The sequence below is a fragment of the Lycorma delicatula genome, chromosome 12 (genome assembly GCF_047948215.1).
Source record: "Lycorma delicatula isolate Av1 chromosome 12, ASM4794821v1, whole genome shotgun sequence".
In the NCBI taxonomy this organism is placed as follows: Eukaryota; Metazoa; Arthropoda; class Insecta; order Hemiptera; family Fulgoridae; genus Lycorma; species Lycorma delicatula.
In genome coordinates, this window is record NC_134466.1 from 71504126 (window position 1) to 71525239 (window position 21114).

The following is a 21114-nucleotide window of genomic DNA, read 5'->3' on the forward strand; positions in this document are numbered from 1 at the left end:
TTTTTAAACTACAGCTTTCATTAAAAGTTTTTTTGTAAAAATTAAAAGTGAAATTTTTCTCATCTGTATTAGTAGAGATATGTGTTTTTAAATTACTGTGTCGAATAAATGTTTTTTGTTTTTTTTGACAACATGAATATTTAAGTGTGACTCTAAAGTAGAACTCTGAGTGAAAGACTCCTAACAAACAACACATGAGTGAATAAGAAGATGAGAAGATATGACATTCCTTTCTGTAACATGTTTTTCTGTAATTTGCAAGCATGTTTCTTTAAAAGTAAAAGTGTTGAAATCATCATATTCTTCATTGAAGACAATCACAAATGCACTTATAATTTAATTTATTGCAAATCACACATTTTGATGTCTGTAAAATACTTCCAGTAATTCTTTCTTCCACATCATCGATAACTTCTTCAATAAGATCCTTAAAAAAAAATGTAGCTGTTGAGTTAAAAATCTATCGTAAAAATTTGTTATTTTAAATAATGCCAACTACAAATTGAACACTTTATACTTTAATATTAAATATCTTATGTTCATATTTAAGCAAGCACTTTATATTTGTTTCAAAGTAGCAAAAATAAAAATTTTGTTAGTATTAGCAGTTAAAATACAGAAAACAAAATGTAACACAATCAAACTATATGCTACATAGCGCAGAAATTAAAACTGGTCAGTCAACAGGCAATTTCATAATACCAAATAAAAAAAAAATTTTTTTTAATTTACTGTAGTTTAATTCTGTTAATATTAACTGAAAATAGAACCCTGTAAATAAATGTAGATATTTTCCAAACTCATCCCCAGATTAAGTGATTGGTCATTACATTTGTTCTTAAAACATCAAAGACAGCGAAGAGTAATAAAATTGGTTTTATCATTTTTATTAGATATTCATCTACTGGAAGAATTGAATGAAATGAAAAATAAGAGAAAACAGGCTTAGTACTGGATGGGTGAGTCAAGTAAATAATGAAAGAATTATATACTGAAGATCCAAAATTATATTAATTGACCATGAAAATGTCAAACAAATTATTTTAATTTCTCTTTAATACATTCTGATGCACAAAAATGAGAGTGCCATGAGAAAAGCAGTGTAATAATTGTATGTTATTTATCTACAAGATTGAGCTACACATTTCTAGAGAAATGTTATCATGTTTCTAAATCACATATATTCGGATACATATCATAAGTTTTTAATGCAATTTATAACCTGCTGAGAAATTTCTTAAAATATTTTTAAATGTGTTTTGATTTTAAGAGAACTCTATGAGCAACAACGTTAGATCTTTAAAAACATATAAAGTAAAAAACGATTTAATAATTCATCATATTTCCATAGCCAGAAGGTAAGAAATACTTATGTATTTTTTGTGAAATTATATAAGCTCACCGGTGATGGAGTCAGACTTTCTAATTAGCAAAACGGGAAATTAGTTGTGAACAACAAGAAACAGATATTCAGTATTATTCTGGAGGCGAAATACTTGGAAGTATTCTGAAACAAGTTTAATAAAAACATTTAACATATTCTTGGAAATAGGCAGATTTCAGTGTGCTTGTGTTTTTTCAATTGAAATCATATCCTACATATAAATGATATTTTTTATTAAATTTGATGTACTGGTCTTGATTGTTCAATTGTAGAAGGTTCTCGTAAACTTTCTATAAGAAGAGATACTCTCATATTTTTTTGTCAAATTTTTCACTTTTCCACAACGGCTTCTTTGTGACACAGATAATTAATGCAGTTTGGCTTTACCAGAAACAGTGTAATAAATTTAGATGTTTAGTTAATCGTATGCTTCTCATGAAATTTTCATGCAAAAAATGTGTGATGTGTTTATTAATGGTTGGTTGATAATGGCATATGTGAGGCTGTAGTTTTACAAGCTTTTCATGTCAAATGTTACTGTGTCAGATTAATTAAAAGGAAAAGAAGCTTGTCAATATTTTACTGGCATCTTAACTTTTGAATTATCTTTTTACATCTGAATATTTTTTGATTCTGTAAAAATTAAATTCTCTTCTTTTATACAAGTTAATACTTAAAAAAACTTGCTATAATCTTTGTTTAATTTAGCATCTATACCCAATCCAAACCACGTAATTATAATTATACCATTATAATTTAGTCTATATACCCGGTGAATACTTTTCTTATGAAAAATATTGTATCATTTTTAGTAATAAAAAATGATGACCTCTACTGTTATTGTCTACTCATGTATATTTTTTGGAGATTAAGAAATTCATTTGTATCATAAACTTTGGTTTTCATGTGGTGTTAGTTATAAATATAGATTATTTGTATAAAAAGTCATTTCCAGACATAACCGACACATATTAGTGCTTTAAAACCCGCTTTGATAGTCACACTATTAATATTACTTTTGTTTTGCAGAGTTTGGATCCACAAACTAGTGATTCAGTTTTGGAAGAAAATCCATTATCTTTGCCCATTAAAAAAGAAAAAATGCATGAATCTGTGCAAGAAGAACATTCTTTTGTACATCTTTCTAAGACAGATGATGGTCTGACAATATTTAAACAAGTAAGCTATTTTCTTCTTTATCTTGTTTTAAGTTAAAAACATAAAACCTAGTTATTGTAAGAATTCTTAATTATTCTATTCATTATGATATTTTTATTTGCTGTTTGTTGCTCACATATAATCATTTTGCATTTATGTCTAGCTTGAGATATTTTGATTTATGGTGTAAAAAACATTTTAGTAGAGTATAGGACGGTAAATAGCTTTGTTTAACCGATTGCATCTAACATTTTGTACAACAATACGTAACAAATAAAATACAGTGAGCAGGTGCCTCACGCCTTAAATGAAGGTGACTAACATAGTCATTTTATACCCACATTTAACATTGTTTATAAAAATGTTTTATAACAGTACAAAGCTATCCTTGCCTTTATGAACCTTGTTTAGTTTGTTACAGAAACTTTGTTATAGGTTTTGATAATCCTTATTCTATGACATTTTTGTTTCCAAACAAGGTTGATGTGTTTTTTTATATTTACACCAACAACCTGTTTCTTTTACCAAACCATTTAGATTGTGGTTAAGATCATTTTTCTATTGATCTATTAATTTACTGCAAATGCCTACAATATTTCACTTTTCTGGAACTATCATGTGTGATTATATATTGAAAGGTTCCAGTTGAATATTATTATAGAAGTACTCACATGGATGAGTTATTTCTATGAAAACCAATTTGTTTTATCATTGTAAGAAAAGTAGATATATTTTTAATATTTGTTAATTATATAAAGATAATAAATTATTATTATTATTTTTTTTTGCTGCAGAGTATGGATGCACAAACTGATAGTTCATTTTTTGATGAAGATCCATTATCTTTGAGTATTAAAAAAGAAATCAAGCATGAAACAGAGCGAACAGAACATTTGATTGCTCCTGTTGCTATGACAGATGATAAACCGACAACATCTAGACAAGTAAGATATTTTCATTTACTTTTTGATGGTTTACCTAATATTTAGCATTCTAGTTTAGCACTAGATATTTTGATTAAAAGCTTAAAAAAGTGATACCAAACTGTATGTGAAATGATAAAACAGTATGTGTAGGATAGTACGATTGACAAGTCACTCCTGAAAACTCGTGGCTTTTGATAAAGAATAAACATTCCGAGCGAGGTTTTATAAAAGGTCTCTTGTTTCTTTCTTCCTAGTGCCAAAATATACTGTTCCTCATCACACAACAAACCTACTGAAATGCAGCTGATATATTCTTGCAAGTAAATTTATAATCTATTCACAGAAACCAGTTTTATGAAGAACATTGTTGTCCTCAGAGAAACTACTTCATTGTGTCTCTTATGGTACTGTAAATGTGGCACAGCCATAACAAATTCTGTAACATATCAAACTGTTTACTACCTCCCAACAGACAGCATGTAATATTATTGCTGTTAAAACATCCATAAAACATAGAAATGAATAAACATAAGAAATATTGTACTTCTTAATACCATTCTTATTGATCTTTGATAACAGCCATGAGGCTACTCTTCCAGGATCTATAATTCATGCATAGTTTTTAGTATGGTATTTATGAGGGTTCCTTGTGATTTTTAATGTGGTTTTATGCCATTTCTCTAGGATTTTTCAGTATTCCTTGATTAGAATCTTTTTTTCATGCGTTTTAAATTATAATCGGTAATTATAATAAAATGATTATACAATAGTAATAATAGTACTGCATGATATAAACCTGAAAATTAGTAGAATGTATTGATATGCCACTATTTTTTAGCAAAAAAATTGCTTTTTTGAAGCCATGGTGTGCATCAGCTTACTCAAAACAATTTCGTAGAGTTTCTTTGCACAGATAATTTTAGATAACTTCTGTTTTAAGTACATGAACCAGGAGTATTTTCAATGTCCTTGACGAAATTGTTCATTAATCCTAGTTTGATATGTAACAGAGGTAGATACACCTTTTTAGGCTTTTCTTTTCTAATAAATGTTTTTCTGTCCCTACTATCCCATTCCTACAATAAACAACAGTAGTTTATGTAACCAAGCCGCAAACCAAGAATAAATGCAATCACTTTCAAATCACCACAAATACTACATTTATAATACTGCATATTGAAGCTTTTCCAATTTAGATTTAATATTTTTTAAGTTTCTTTCATAGTAGCAGAGTGGGCCACAGGTACTGACGGGAATTTATTGCCATTATGCAGAAGTCGGCTTTTAAACTAACTTTAGAGGAATCTATGAACAAGTGCCATTCTGTTAGGTTATGTTCATTACAAAGTGGCTGCATAAGAGAAGAAATGTCATTACAAAACGCTAAGGCATTTTCTTCAGAAAAACAACTTTAAATTCAGAATGATGATTACGATAAGTGCTACATTTCTTTGTATTCCTTTGAAGAAGATTCCATCCTTTTTGCCGGGAAGCAAGCATTCCAGACTGTTTTTTTGATACTTTAAATCTTTTATGAGTTCGTTAAGATTTACTTTAATCAGTAAATGAGGCTCAGATGAAATGCTTTGTTCATAAGTTGTATCACCAGAATCTGTTTATTTTTCTTTCTTACTTCCACCAGACTCTGAGCTCCCTTCATCTAATGTCACATGTTCTGGAGACTTTGGTGTTGTCAATTCTTTGCAGTATGGATCTGTTCTCATTGCGGATTGTAAGTTTGATTACAACACTCTATGTTTTGATTTTGATGTAATCCCTTTAATGTTTGCTAAGCAGAAATAACAGTCAGAAGAGTGATTTTTGGGTTCCTCCAAATCATAGGGATAGCAGTGGCATATGGCGTGTGGCATTTCTTCACACAGTGAGAAGGAAGTGGGGAGCCTAGATCATGATAAACAACAGATATATGGGACCCAGGCCCTCGTTTTCATGTTCAAGAAAGTAAAGTGATTTAACTAACATAATACAGATTCCTCTCCAGTATCTTAACATCAATTTTTTTTCATGAAAATATATTTGAAAACCCTATTCAATAATTTGGAAAACTGCTGCCAGTGAACATTGCATTAATAATTTTTTAATCCATAAATTTGCAAAAAAGTAGAAGTTACATTTTGCACAAAACCCCTCAAAGAATGATAACAAGATAGAGATCTAAAAGTACTCGAGTAAAACTCAAAATTATAAGTATAATTTATTTTTTAATGATTTCTCAATTTAAGTTGAAGCTTAACAGATAATCATATAAACACATCACGAGATAACTGAATTTTAATGAGTGGTAGTATTTTAAATCTAGTTCTAAAATAACTATTTTTTCTTACTTAGTTTTGTTAGAACCAAGGGTTTTACAGAATTGTAAAACAGCTTATACTAACAATGCTGAACATGTGCCTCACCTCATCCAGTCAGGTGATTGCAGATTCTTCTTTCCTTTTATTCAACTGAGTTTTGTAAACAATAAACTAACCCGTGGTACAATGAGATGTTGTACTATACAATTCCTTAAAAAATCAGGTTTTCTTTAAATTTGTATTTCTAAATTCCCTGCCCTTGCAGATCTGAAATCGCCATAAAAGTAGCTATAAGACTCCATTGAATGAAAGCAACATGTAAGTGGCATCAGCCACAATAATTACTTTATTCAAATTAATAATACTCACTATACAATTAGTTCCTTTCAAGGTGTCACTAGTAGGGTGGATTTACATTTTAGTAGGTTTGACATATAAATTTACAAAGAAGTATGATTAGCTCACAGAAGAAAGTAACGGAATACAACTTCACTTTTAAATTTCTTAAGGAAGCTCATCGTGGGATTCTTTTATCATGAGATTGATTTTGCAAATTCAAGTGCCAAATATCTCATGTAATGTTGCCAATAACGATGGTCAACATGATTTTTGTCTCATGAGTACCAGTAGGTGTATTTAATGCAATTCTTTATCCTGTTTTCAAATATGTATTCATAATTTCTCCATTACCTACAGCTTCTTTGTTATTTTAATTTGTATAAATATTTAAAAATTTTTTTTTTTCATTGTCAACTAAAAGATCCTAGAGAATTATAAATATGATTGAACCAAATGAGCCAACTCAAAGAGTAGTGTTGTTATTGTTGTGTAGATTTAGACGTGTATAAATATGTACAAATGTTACCTAGTGCAGCATACATTCATCAGAACAATGCCAGTTGTGAGATAGTGAACCAGGAAACACATCATTGTAAGTGCTTTGTGTGTTACATATTTACAATTTTATTTCTTTTAATTAGTCGTTAGTTACAAAATGCCTAGAGTTTTTTTAAATCTTTTAACTTCTTTTTTTATGTATGTGGTGAAGTAGTGCTCTAGTCCCAAAGGCGAACTTTATTTTGGGTGTAAAGTCAAGACCAAACAAGGGCCTGGGTCCCATATATCTGTTGTTTATCATGATCTAGGCTCCCCACTTCCTTCTCACTGTGTGGAGAAATGCCACACGCCATATGCCATTGCTAAATTTACTAAAATTACTCTTTTGACTAAATGATTTCTTACAAAAATTACATGTGAATTTCTTCAACAGTAGGAATAGAGAAATGTGTTTTTAAACTACAGCTTTCATTAAAAGTTTTTTTGTAAAAATTAAAAGTGAAATTTTTCTCATCTGTATTAGTAGAGATATGTGTTTTTAAATTACTGTGTCGAATAAATGTTTTTTGTTTTTTTTGACAACATGAATATTTAAGTGTGACTCTAAAGTAGAACTCTGAGTGAAAGACTCCTAACAAACAACACATGAGTGAATAAGAAGATGAGAAGATATGACATTCCTTTCTGTAACATGTTTTTCTGTAATTTGCAAGCATGTTTCTTTAAAAGTAAAAGTGTTGAAATCATCATATTCTTCATTGAAGACAATCACAAATGCACTTATAATTTAATTTATTGCAAATCACACATTTTGATGTCTGTAAAATACTTCCAGTAATTCTTTCTTCCACATCATCGATAACTTCTTCAATAAGATCCTTAAAAAAAAATGTAGCTGTTGAGTTAAAAATCTATCGTAAAAATTTGTTATTTTAAATAATGCCAACTACAAATTGAACACTTTATACTTTAATATTAAATATCTTATGTTCATATTTAAGCAAGCACTTTATATTTGTTTCAAAGTAGCAAAAATAAAAATTTTGTTAGTATTAGCAGTTAAAATACAGAAAACAAAATGTAACACAATCAAACTATATGCTACATAGCGCAGAAATTAAAACTGGTCAGTCAACAGGCAATTTCATAATACCAAATAAAAAAAAAATTTTTTTTAATTTACTGTAGTTTAATTCTGTTAATATTAACTGAAAATAGAACCCTGTAAATAAATGTAGATATTTTCCAAACTCATCCCCAGATTAAGTGATTGGTCATTACATTTGTTCTTAAAACATCAAAGACAGCGAAGAGTAATAAAATTGGTTTTATCATTTTTATTAGATATTCATCTACTGGAAGAATTGAATGAAATGAAAAATAAGAGAAAACAGGCTTAGTACTGGATGGGTGAGTCAAGTAAATAATGAAAGAATTATATACTGAAGATCCAAAATTATATTAATTGACCATGAAAATGTCAAACAAATTATTTTAATTTCTCTTTAATGCATTCTGATGCACAAAAATGAGAGTGCCATGAGAAAAGCAGTGTAATAATTGTATGTTATTTATCTACAAGATTGAGCTACACATTTCTAGAGAAATGTTATCATCATGTTTCTAAATCACATATATTCGGATACATATCATAAGTTTTTAATGCAATTTATAACCTGCTGAGAAATTTCTTAAAATATTTTTAAATGTGTTTGATTTTAAGAGAACTCTATGAGCAACAACGTTAGATCTTTAAAAACATATAAAGTAAAAAACGATTTAATAATTCATCATATTTGCATAGCCAGAAGGTAAGAAATACTTATGTATTTTTTGTGAAATTATATAAGCTCACCGGTGATGGAGTCAGACTTTCTAATTAGCAAAACGGGAAATTAGTTGTGAACAACAAGAAACAGATATTCAGTATTATTCTGGAGGCGAAATACTTGGAAGTATTCTGAAACAAGTTTAATAAAAACATTTAACATATTCTTGGAAATAGGCAGATTTCAGTGTGCTTGTGTTTTTTCAATTGAAATCATATCCTACATATAAATGATATTTTTTATTAAATTTGATGTACTGGTCTTGATTGTTCAATTGTAGAAGGTTCTCGTAAACTTTCTATAAGAAGAGATACTCTCATATTTTTTTGTTAAATTTTTCACTTTTCCACAACGGCTTCTTTGTGACACAGATAATTAATGCAGTTTGGCTTTACCAGAAACAGTGTAATAAATTTAGATGTTTAGTTAATCGTATGCTTCTCATGAAATTTTCATGCAAAAAATGTGTGATGTGTTTATTAATGGTTGGTTGATAATGGCATATGTGAGGCTGTAGTTTTACAAGCTTTTCATGTCAAATGTTACTGTGTCAGATTAATTAAAAGGAAAAGAAGCTTGTCAATATTTTACTGGCATCTTAACTTTTGAATTATCTTTTTACATCTGAAAATTTTTTGATTCTGTAAAAATTAAATTCTCTTCTTTTATACAAGTTAATACTTAAAAAAACTTGCTATAATCTTTGTTTAATTTAGCATCTATACCCATTACATACCACGTAATTATAATTATACCATTATAATTTAGTCTATATACCCAGTGAATACTTTTCTTATGAAAAATATTGTATCATTTTTAGTAATAAAAAATGATGACCTCTACTGTTATTGTCTACTCATGTATATTTTTTGGAGATTAAGAAATTCATTTGTATCATAAACTTTGGTTTTCATGTGGTGTTAGTTATAAATATAGATTATTTGTATAAAAAGTCATTTCCAGACATAACCGACACATATTAGTGCTTTAAAACCCGCTTTGATAGTCACACTATTAATATTACTTTTGTTTTGCAGAGTTTGGATCCACAAACTAGTGATTCAGTTTTGGAAGAAAATCCATTATCTTTGCCCATTAAAAAAGAAAAAATGCATGAATCTGTGCAAGAAGAACATTCTTTTGTACATCTTTCTAAGACAGATGATGGTCTGACAATATTTAAACAAGTAAGCTATTTTCTTCTTTATCTTGTTTTAAGTTAAAAACATAAAACCTAGTTATTGTAAGAATTCTTAATTATTCTATTCATTATGATATTTTTATTTGCTGTTTGTTGCTCACATATAATCATTTTGCATTTATGTCTAGCTTGAGATATTTTGATTTATGGTGTAAAAAACATTTTAGTAGAGTATAGGACGGTAAATAGCTTTGTTTAACCGATTGCATCTAACATTTTGTACAACAATACGTAACAAATAAAATACAGTGAGCAGGTGCCTCACGCCTTAAATGAAGGTGACTAACATAGTCATTTTATACCCACATTTAACATTGTTTATAAAAATGTTTTATAACAGTACAAAGCTATCCTTGCCTTTATGAACCTTGTTTAGTTTGTTACAGAAACTTTGTTATAGGTTTTGTTAATCCTTATTCTATGACATTTTTGTTTCCAAACAAGGTTGATGTGTTTTTTTATATTTACACCAACAACCTGTTTCTTTTACCAAACCATTTAGATTGTGGTTAAGATCATTTTTCTATTGATCTATTAATTTACTGCAAATGCCTACAATATTTCACTTTTCTGGAACTATCATGTGTGATTATATATTGAAAGGTTCCAGTTGAATATTATTATAGAAGTACTCACATGGATGAGTTATTTCTATGAAAACCAATTTGTTTTATCATTGTAAGAAAAGTAGATATATTTTTAATATTTGTTAATTATATAAAGATAATAAATTATTATTATTATTTTATGTTTTGCTGCAGAGTATGGATGCACAAACTGATAGTTCATTTTTTGATGAAGATCCATTATCTTTGAGTATTAAAAAAGAAATCAAGCATGAAACAGAGCGAACAGAACATTTGATTGCTCCTGTTGCTATGACAGATGATAAACCGACAACATCTAGACAAGTAAGATATTTTCATTTACTTTTTGATGGTTTACCTAATATTTAGCATTCTAGTTTAACACTAGATATTTTGATTAAAAGCTTAAAAAAGTGATACCAAACTGTATGTGAAATGATAAAACAGTATGTGTAGGATAGTACGATTGACAAGTCACTCCTGAAAACTCGTGGCTTTTGATAAAGAATAAACATTCCGAGCGAGGTTTTATAAAAGATCTCTTGTTTCTTTCTTCCTAGTGCCAAAATATACTGTTCCTCATCACGCAACAAACCTACTGAAATGCAGCTTATATATTCTTGCAAGTAAATTTATAATCTATTCACAGAAACCAGTTTTATGAAGAACATTGTTGTCCTCAGAGAAACTACTTCATTGTGTCTCTTATGGTACTGTAAATGTGGCACAGCCATAACAAATTCTGTAACATATCAAACTGTTTACTACCTCCCAACAGACAGCATGTAATATTATTGCTGTTAAAACATCCATAAAACATAGAAATGAATAAACATAAGAAATATTGTACTTCTTAATACCATTCTTATTGATCTTTGATAACAGCCATGAGGCTACTCTTCCAGGATCTATAATTCATGCATAGTTTTTAGTATGGTATTTATGAGGGTTCCTTGTGATTTTTAATGTGGTTTTATGCCATTTCTCTAGGATTTTTCAGTATTCCTTGATTAGAATCTTTTTTTCATGCGTTTTAAATTATAATCGGTAATTATAATAAAATGATTATACAATAGTAATAATAGTACTGCATGATATAAACCTGAAAATTAGTAGAATGTATTGATATGCCACTATTTTTTAGCAAAAAAATTGCTTTTTTGAAGCCATGGTGTGCATCAGCTTACTCAAAACAATTTCGTAGAGTTTCTTTGCACAGATAATTTAAGAAAACTTCTGTTTTAAGTACATGAACCAGGAGTATTTTCAATGTCCTTGACGAAATTGTTTATTAATCCTAGTTTGATATGTAACAGAGGTAGATACACCTTTTTAGGCTTTTCTTTTCTAATAAATGTTTTTCTGTCTCTACTATCCCATTCACACAATAAACAACAGTAGTTTATGTAACCAAGCCGCAAACCACTAAATATAAATGCAATCGCTTTCAAATCACCACAAATACTACATTTATAATACTGCATATTGAAGCTTTTCCAATATAGATTTAATATTTTTTAAGTTTCTTTCATAGTAGCAGACTGGGCCACAGGTACTGACGGGAATTTATTGCCATTATGCAGAAGCCGGCTTTTAAACTAACTTTAGAGGAATCTATGAACAAGTGCCATTCTGTTGGGTTATGTTCATTACAAAGTGGCTGCATAAGAGAAGAAATGTCATTACAAAACGCTAAGGCATTTTCTTCAGAAAAACAACTTTAAATTCAGAATGATGATTACGATAAGTGCTACATTTCATTGTATTCCTTTCATTGTATTCAGAAGATTCCATCCTTTTTGCCGGGAAGCAAGCATTCCAGACTGTTTTTTTGATACTTTAAATCTTTTATGAGTTCGTTAAGATTTACTTTAATCAGTAAATGAGGCTCAGATGAAATGCTTTGTTCATAAGTTGTATCACCAGAATCTGTTTATTTTTCTTTCTTACTTCCACCAGACTCTGAGCTCCCTTCATCTAATGCCACATGTTCTGGAGACTTTGGTGTTGTCAATTCTTTGCAGTATGGATCTGTTCTCATTGCGGATTGTAAGTTTGATTACAACACTCTATGTTTTGATTTTGATGTAATCCCTTTAATGTTTGCTAAGCAGAAATAACAGTCGGAAGAGTGATTTTTGGGTTCCTCCAAATCATAGGGATAGCAATGGCATATAGCGTGTGGCATTTCTCCACACAGTGAGAAACCTAGAACATGATAAACAACAGATGTATGGGACCCAGGCCCTTGTTTTCAAGTTCAAGAAAGTAATAAATAATTTGGAAAACTGCTGCCAGTGAACATTGCATTAATAATTTTTTAATCCATAAATTTGCAAAAAAGTAGAAGTTACGTTTTGCACAAAACCCCTCAAAGAATGATAACGAGATAGAGATATAAAAGTACTCGAGTAAAACTCAAAATTATAAATATAATTTATTTTTTAATGATTTCTCAATTTAAGTTGAAGCTTAACAGATAATCATATAAACACATCACGAGGTAACTGAATTTTAATGAGTGGTAGTATTTTAAATCTAGTTTTAAAATAACTATTTTTTCTTACTTAGTTTTGTTAGAACCAAGGGTTTTACAGAATTGTAAAACAGCTTATACTAACAATGCTGAACATGTGCCTCATCTCATCCAGTGAGGTGATTGCAGATTCTTCTTTCCTTTTATTCAACTGGGTTTTGTAAACAGTAAACTAACCCGTGGTACAATGAGATGTTGTACTATACAATTCCTTAAAAAATCAGGTTTTCTTTAAATTTGTATTTCTAAATTCCCTGCCCTTGCAGATCTGAAATCGCCATAAAAGTAGCTATAAGACTCCATTGAATGAAAGCAACATGTAAGTGGCATCAGCCACAATAATTACTTTATTCAAATTAATAATACTCACTATACAATTAGTTCCTTTCAAGGTGTCACTAGTAGGGTGGATTTACATTTTAGTAGGTTTGACATATAAATTTACAAAGAAGTATGATTAGCTCACAGAAGAAAGTAACGGAATACAACTTCACTTTTAAATTTCTTAATGAAGCTCATCATGGGATTCTTTTATCATGAGATTGATTTTGCAAATTCAAGTGCCAAATATCTCATGTAATGTTGCCAATAACGATGGTCAACATGATTTTTGTCTCATGAGTACCAATAGGTGTATTTAATGCAATTCTTTATCCTGTTTTCAAATATGTATTCATAATTTCTCCATTAACTACAGCTTCTTTGTTATTTTAATTTGTATAAATATTTAAAAAAATTTTTTTTCATTGTCAACTAAAAGATCCTAGAGAATTATAAATATGATTGAACCAAATGAGCCAACTCAAAGAGTAGTGTTGTTATTGTTGTGTAGATTTAGACGTGTATAAATATGTACAAATGTTACCTAGTGCAGCATACATTCATCAGAACAATGCCAGTTGTGAGATAGTGAACCAGGAAACACATCATTGTAAGTGCTTTGTGTGTTACATATTTACAATTTTATTTCTTTTAATTAGTCGTTAGTTACAAAATGCCTAGAGTTTTTTTAAATCTTTTAACTTCTTTTTTTATGTATGTGGTGAAGTAGTGCTCTAGTCCCAAAGGCGAACTTTATTTTGGGTGTAAAGTCAAGACCAAACAAGGGCCTGGGTCCCATATATCTGTTGTTTATCATGATCTAGGCTCCCCACTTCCTTCTCACTGTGTGGAGAATGCCACACGCCATATGCCATTGCTAAATTTACTAAAATTACTCTTTTGACTAAATGATTTCTTACAAAAATTACATGTGAATTTCTTCAACAGTAGGAATAGAGAAATGTGTTTTTAAACTACAGCTTTCATTAAAAGTTTTTTTGCAAAAATTAAAAGTGAAATTTTTCTCATCTGTATTAGTAGAGATATGTGTTTTTAAATTACTGTGTCGAATAAATGTTTTTTGTTTTTTTTGACAACATGAATATTTAAGTGTGACTCTAAAGTAGAACTCTGAGTGAAAGACTCCTAACAAACAACACATGAGTGAATAAGAAGATGAGAAGATATGACATTCCTTTCTGTAACATGTTTTTCTGTAATTTGCAAGCATGTTTCTTTAAAAGTAAAAGTGTTGAAATCATCATATTCTTCATTGAAGACAATCACAAATGCACTTATAATTTAATTTATTGCAAATCACACATTTTGATGTCTGTAAAATACTTCCAGTAATTCTTTCTTCCACATCATCGATAACTTCTTCAATAAGATCCTTAAAAAAAAATGTAGCTGTTGAGTTAAAAATCTATCGTAAAAATTTGTTATTTTAAATAATGCCAACTACAAATTGAACACTTTATACTTTAATATTAAATATCTTATGTTCATATTTAAGCAAGCACTTTATATTTGTTTCAAAGTAGCAAAAATAAAAATTTTGTTAGTATTAGCAGTTAAAATACAGAAAACAAAATGTAACACAATCAAACTATATGCTACATAGCGCAGAAATTAAAACTGGTCAGTCAACAGGCAATTTCATAATACCAAATAAAAAAAAAATTTTTTTTAATTTACTGTAGTTTAATTCTGTTAATATTAACTGAAAATAGAACCCTGTAAATAAATGTAGATATTTTCCAAACTCATCCCCAGATTAAGTGATTGGTCATTACATTTGTTCTTAAAACATCAAAGACAGCGAAGAGTAATAAAATTGGTTTTATCATTTTTATTAGATATTCATCTACTGGAAGAATTGAATGAAATGAAAAATAAGAGAAAACAGGCTTAGTACTGGATGGGTGAGTCAAGTAAATAATGAAAGAATTATATACTGAAGATCCAAAATTATATTAATTGACCATGAAAATGTCAAACAAATTATTTTAATTTCTCTTTAATACATTCTGATGCACAAAAATGAGAGTGCCATGAGAAAAGCAGTGTAATAATTGTATGTTATTTATCTACAAGATTGAGCTACACATTTCTAGAGAAATGTTATCATCATGTTTCTAAATCACATATATTCGGATACATATCATAAGTTTTTAATGCAATTTATAACCTGCTGAGAAATTTCTTAAAATATTTTTAAATGTGTTTTGATTTTAAGAGAACTCTATGAGCAACAACGTTAGATCTTTAAAAACATATAAAGTAAAAAACGATTTAATAATTCATCATATTTGCATAACCAGAAGGTAAGAAATACTTACGTATTTTTTGTGAAATTATATAAGCTCACCGGTGATGGAGTCAGACTTTCTAATTAGCAAAACGGGAAATTAGTTGTGAACAACAAGAAACAGATATTCAGTATTATTCTGGAGGCGAAATACTTGGAAGTATTCTGAAACAAGTTTAATAAAAACATTTAACATATTCTTGGAAATAGGCAGATTTCAGTGTGCTTGTGTTTTTTCAATTGAAATCATATCCTACATATAAATGATATTTTTTATTAAATTTGATGTACTGGTCTTGATTGTTCAATTGTAGAAGGTTCTCGTAAACTTTCTATAAGAAGAGATACTCTCATATTTTTTTGTTAAATTTTTCACTTTTCCACAACGGCTTCTTTGTGACACAGATAATTAATGCAGTTTGGCTTTACCAGAAACAGTGTAATAAATTTAGATGTTTAGTTAATCGTATGCTTCTCATGAAATTTTCTTGCAAAAAATGTGTGATGTGTTTATTAATGGTTGGTTGATAATGGCATATGTGAGGCTGTAGTTTTACAAGCTTTTCATGTCAAATGTTACTGTGTCAGATTAATTAAAAGGAAAAGAAGCTTGTCAATATTTTACTGGCATCTTAACTTTTGAATTATCTTTTTACATCTGAAAATTTTTTGATTCTGTAAAAATTAAATTCTCTTCTTTTATACAAGTTAATACTTAAAAAAACTTGCTATAATCTTTGTTTAATTTAGCATCTATACCCATTACATACCACGTAATTATAATTATACCATTATAATTTAGTCTATATACCCAGTGAATACTTTTCTTATGAAAAATATTGTATCATTTTTAGTAATAAAAAATGATGACCTCTACTGTTATTGTCTACTCATGTATATTTTTTGGAGATTAAGAAATTCATTTGTATCATAAACTTTGGTTTTCATGTGGTGTTAGTTATAAATATAAATTATTTGTATAAAAAGTCATTTCCAGACATAACCGACACATATTAATGCTTTAAAACCCGCTTTGATAGTCACACTATTAATATTACTTTTGTTTTGCAGAGTTTGGATCCACAAACTAGTGATTCAGTTTTGGAAGAAAATCCATTATCTTTGCCCATTAAAAAAGAAAAAATGCATGAATCTGTGCAAGAAGAACATTCTTTTGTACATCTTTCTAAGACAGATGATGGTCTGACAATATTTAAACAAGTAAGCTATTTTCTTCTTTATCTTGTTTTAAGTTAAAAACATAAAACCTAGTTATTGTAAGAATTCGTAATTATTCTATTCATTATGATATTTTTATTTGCTGTTTGTTGCTCACATATAATCATTTTGCATTTATGTCTAGCTTGAGATATTTTGATTTATGGTGTAAAAAACATTTTAGTAGAGTATAGGACGGTAAATAGCTTTGTTTAACCGATTGCATCTAACATTTTTTACAACAATACGTAACAAATAAAATACAGTGAGCAGGTGCCTCACGCCTTAAATGAAGGTGACTAACATAGTCATTTTATACCCACATTTAACATTGTTTATAAAAATGTTTTATAACAGTACAAAGCTATCCTTGCCTTTATGAACCTTGTTTAGTTTGTTACAGAAACTTTGTTATAGGTTTTGATAATCCTTATTCTATGACATTTTTGTTTCCAAACAAGGTTGATGTGTTTTTTATATTTACACCAACAACCTGTTTCTTTTACCAAACCATTTAGATTGTGGTTAAGATCATTTTTCTATTGATCTATTAATTTACTGCAAATACCTACAATATTTCACTTTTCTGGAACTATCATGTGTGATTATATATTGAAAGGTTCCAGTTGAATATTATTATAGAAGTACTCACATGGATGAGTTATTTCTATGAAAACCAATTTGTTTTATCATTGTAAGAAAAGTAGATATATTTTTAATATTTGTTAATTATATAAAGATAATAAATTATTATTATTATTATTATTATTTTATGTTTTGCTGCAGAGTATGGATGCAAAAACTGATAGTTCATTTTTTGATGAAGATCCATTATCTTTGAGTATTAAAAAAGAAATCAAGCATGAAACAGAGCGAACAGAAAATTTGATTGCTCCTGTTGCTATGACAGATGATAAACCGACAACATCTAGACAAGTAAGATATTTTCATTTACTTTTTGACGGTTTACCTAATATTTAGCATTCTAGTTTAACACTAGATATTTTGATTAAAAGCTTAAAAAAGTGATACCAAACTGTATGTGAAATGATAAAACAGTATGTGTAGGATAGTACGATTGACAAGTCACTCCTAAAAACTCGTGGCTTTTGATAAAGAATAAACATTCCGAGCGAGGTTTTATAAAAGGTCTCTTGTTTCTTTCTTCATATTGCCAAAATATACTGTTCCTCATCACGCAACAATCCTACTGAAATGCAGCTTATATATTCTTGCAAGTAAATTTATAATCTATTCACAAAAACCAGTTTTATGAAGAACATTGTTGTCCTCAGAGAAACTACTTCATTGTGTCTCTTATGGTACTGTAAATGTGGCACAGCCATAACAAATTCTGTAACATATCAAACTGTTTACTACCTTCCAACAGACAGCATGTTATATTATTGCTGTTGAAACATCCATAAAACAGAAATGAATAAATGTAAGAATTATTGTACTTCTTAATACTTCATGTATAGTTTTTAGTGTGGTATTTATGTGTTTTCTGGGGGTTCCTTGGGATTTTTAATGTGGTTTTTATGGGGTTTTTCAGTACTCATTGATTAGAATCTTTTTTTCATGTGTATTAAATTATAATTGGTAATTATAATAAAATGATTATTCAATAGTAATATGACTATTGCATGATATAAATCTGAAAATTAGAATATATTTAAGTGCTATTATTTTTTAGCAAAGTATCAGCTTTCTCAAAACAAGGTTAATTTCTTAGTTTCTTTTCACAGAGAATGGAATTCATATTTAAATGGTAGTATAAATTAAATTTGTGCTTAAATAGTTGGCAGCTTTAAACATCCACTAGGAACTGTTGAAACCATTCCCAGTATTGAATTCACTTTGCACAGTCTCTGGCCAATAACTGTTGAATCGCTTTATATTGGACAAGACTGAGCTTATTACAAGTTGCAGTTGTTTTTCTGTTAAGCTAACTTTTGCATGGATTTGTTAAGACTACATCACATAGTTGTCTATACGTCTTCATCAAGTACTTATGGTGTACCACTTCACTCATATTTCTTTACTGATCCAATCTCCCCAAAGTCTTCGATTAGTATTCGTACGCTATATTGATTAGGAACCAGTATACCTGGAAATCTAATAAAATACTAATCTTTCACTGTCTGTATATACTCCTTATGCTTATGAAGATGTGTTAAATGAGAAATATCCACTGTTCAGTGTGCACATGGAATGACAGCTTCAATCATATCTTCTTTAGTTGAGACACATATTCTTGTCGCAACATCCTGATCGGGTCATGGAAGCTAACTGCATTCAATACAGAATTACAAACCTTTGTAGAAAACATTACTCATATTAACACAGAATAAAATCCCTCAACCTATAATCATGTTTATGTTGGTATGTAGTTACTTTTCGAATGCACTGGATTATGAACTTCCTGTTAGAGCTCGCGCTTTAGAATGGTATATTTTCATCAAGTTAGATGGTACCAGTGAATTTAATTGACAGAATCTGATAACTGCTGAATATTTTGTCTACAAAGATGCTAATGTTGTTACCAAAATAGCTGTGAAAAAAATATGTTTGGCTTTGTGTGAGTTGTAAAGGGTGAGACAAATTCAGTCTCCTTCTTTAAAAATTGACCATAAAATACAAACAACTTAGTGATTGATTTGCCCTGTTAACCAGTTTTAGAGATCTTAGCAATGAAATTTATATAATTTATTTATAAAGAGATGGTTTCATCATTACTCGAAATTTGATCAATATTGACTGTTGAAGAAAAATAAGTAACTTCTTAATAATCAACTAATTTTTTCTAAACGATGTGTTACTGAATTTGGATCTCAGGTGTTAATTACATGCTAAGATGCTATTGTACTGTTTTATCACATTGTTTGGCCAAAATTGTGCAAGAATGTTTCCCAAACATTGATACAATAAACTGTAGCTTTGATACTGCAATAAATCCACAATTGATCCGAAGTGATGTTCACTTTTTTTTGTCTTCAGTCACTTGACTGGTTTGATGTAGCTCTCCAAGTTTCCCTATGCAGTGCTAGTCATTTCATTTCGGTATACCCCTACATCCTACATCCCTAACAATTTGTTTTACATATTCCAAACGTTGCCTGCCTACACAATTTTTTCCTTCTACCTGTACGTCCAATATTAAAGCGACTATTCCAGGATGCCTTAGTATGTGGCCTATAAGTCTGTCTCTTCTTTTAGGTATATTTTTCCAAATGCTTCTTTCTTCATCTATTTTCCGCAACACCTCTTCATTTGTCACTTTATCCACCCATTTGATTTTTAACATTTTCCTATAGCACACCATTTCAAAAGCTTCTTATCTTTTCTTCTCAGATACTCCAATTGTCAAAGTTTCATTTCCATATAAAGCGACACTCCAAATGTATACTATAAAAAATCTTTTCCTGTAATTTATATTAATTTTTAATGTAAACAAATTATATTTCTGACGAAGGCTCGTTTCCCCTGTGCTATTTAGGATTTTATGTTGCTCCTGCTTCGTTAATCTTTAGTAATTCTACTTCCCAAATAACAAAATTCTTCTACCTCTATAATCTTTTCTCCTATTTTCACATTCAGTGATCCATCTTCGTTATTTTTACTACAATTCATTTCTTTCGTTTTGTTCTTGTTTATTTTCATGCAGTAGTTCTTGTATAGGACTTCATCCGTGCCGTTCATTGTTTCTTCTAAATCCTTTTTATTCTGAGCTAGAATTACTATCATCAGCAAATCGTAGCATCTTTATATTTTCACCTTGTACTGTTACTCCGGATCTAAATTGTTCTTTAACATCATTAATTGCTAGTTATATGTAAAGATTAAAACGTAACGGGGATAGGGAACATCCTTGTCGGACTTCCTTTCTTATTATAGCTTATTTCTTATGTTCTTCCATTATTATTGTTGCTATTTGGTTCCTGTAAATGTTAGCAATCATTCTTCTATCTCTGTACTTGAATACTTTTCCTGAAACCAAATTGGTCTTCTCCTAACACTTCTTCCACTCTCCTCTCAATTCTTCTGTACAGAATTCTTGTTAAGTTTTACTGCGCAGTAATTCTACAAGTATTCCGTCTATTCCAGGAGCCTTTCTGCCATTCAAATCTTTAAATGCTTTCTTAAATTCAGATCTCAGTATTGCTTCTCCCCTTTCATCTTCTTTGAAATCCACTTCTTCCTCTATAACATCATTTTCTAATTCATTTCCTCCGCATAACACTTCAATATATTCCACCCACTTGTCGACCTTTCCTTTCATATTATAAATTCGTGTACCATCTTTGTTTAACACATTGGATTTTAATTTATGTACCCAAAAATTTTCCTTAACTTTCCTGTATGCTCCATCTATTTTACCAATGTTCATTTCTCTTTCCACTTCTGAACACATTTCTTTAATCCATCCACTTTTCTTTTGCTAGTTTGCACTTCCTGTTTGTTGTATTTCTTAATTGTCGATAGTTCCTT

General features: G+C 29.4%; 1 protein-coding gene across 1 annotated transcript in view; it reads left to right on the forward strand.

The window, feature by feature from the left end:
- LOC142332806 (uncharacterized) overlaps positions 1–21114 on the forward strand; it is a 46578-nt gene that overhangs the window by 10695 nt on the left and 14769 nt on the right. The window contains exons 4-8 of the mRNA XM_075379422.1: positions 2414–2563; positions 3337–3486; positions 9487–9636; positions 10412–10561; positions 16477–16626. Of these exons, the coding sequence (XP_075235537.1) occupies positions 2414–2563; positions 3337–3486; positions 9487–9636; positions 10412–10561; positions 16477–16626 (750 nt within the window). The remainder of the gene's footprint in view (positions 1–2413; positions 2564–3336; positions 3487–9486; positions 9637–10411; positions 10562–16476; positions 16627–21114) is intronic.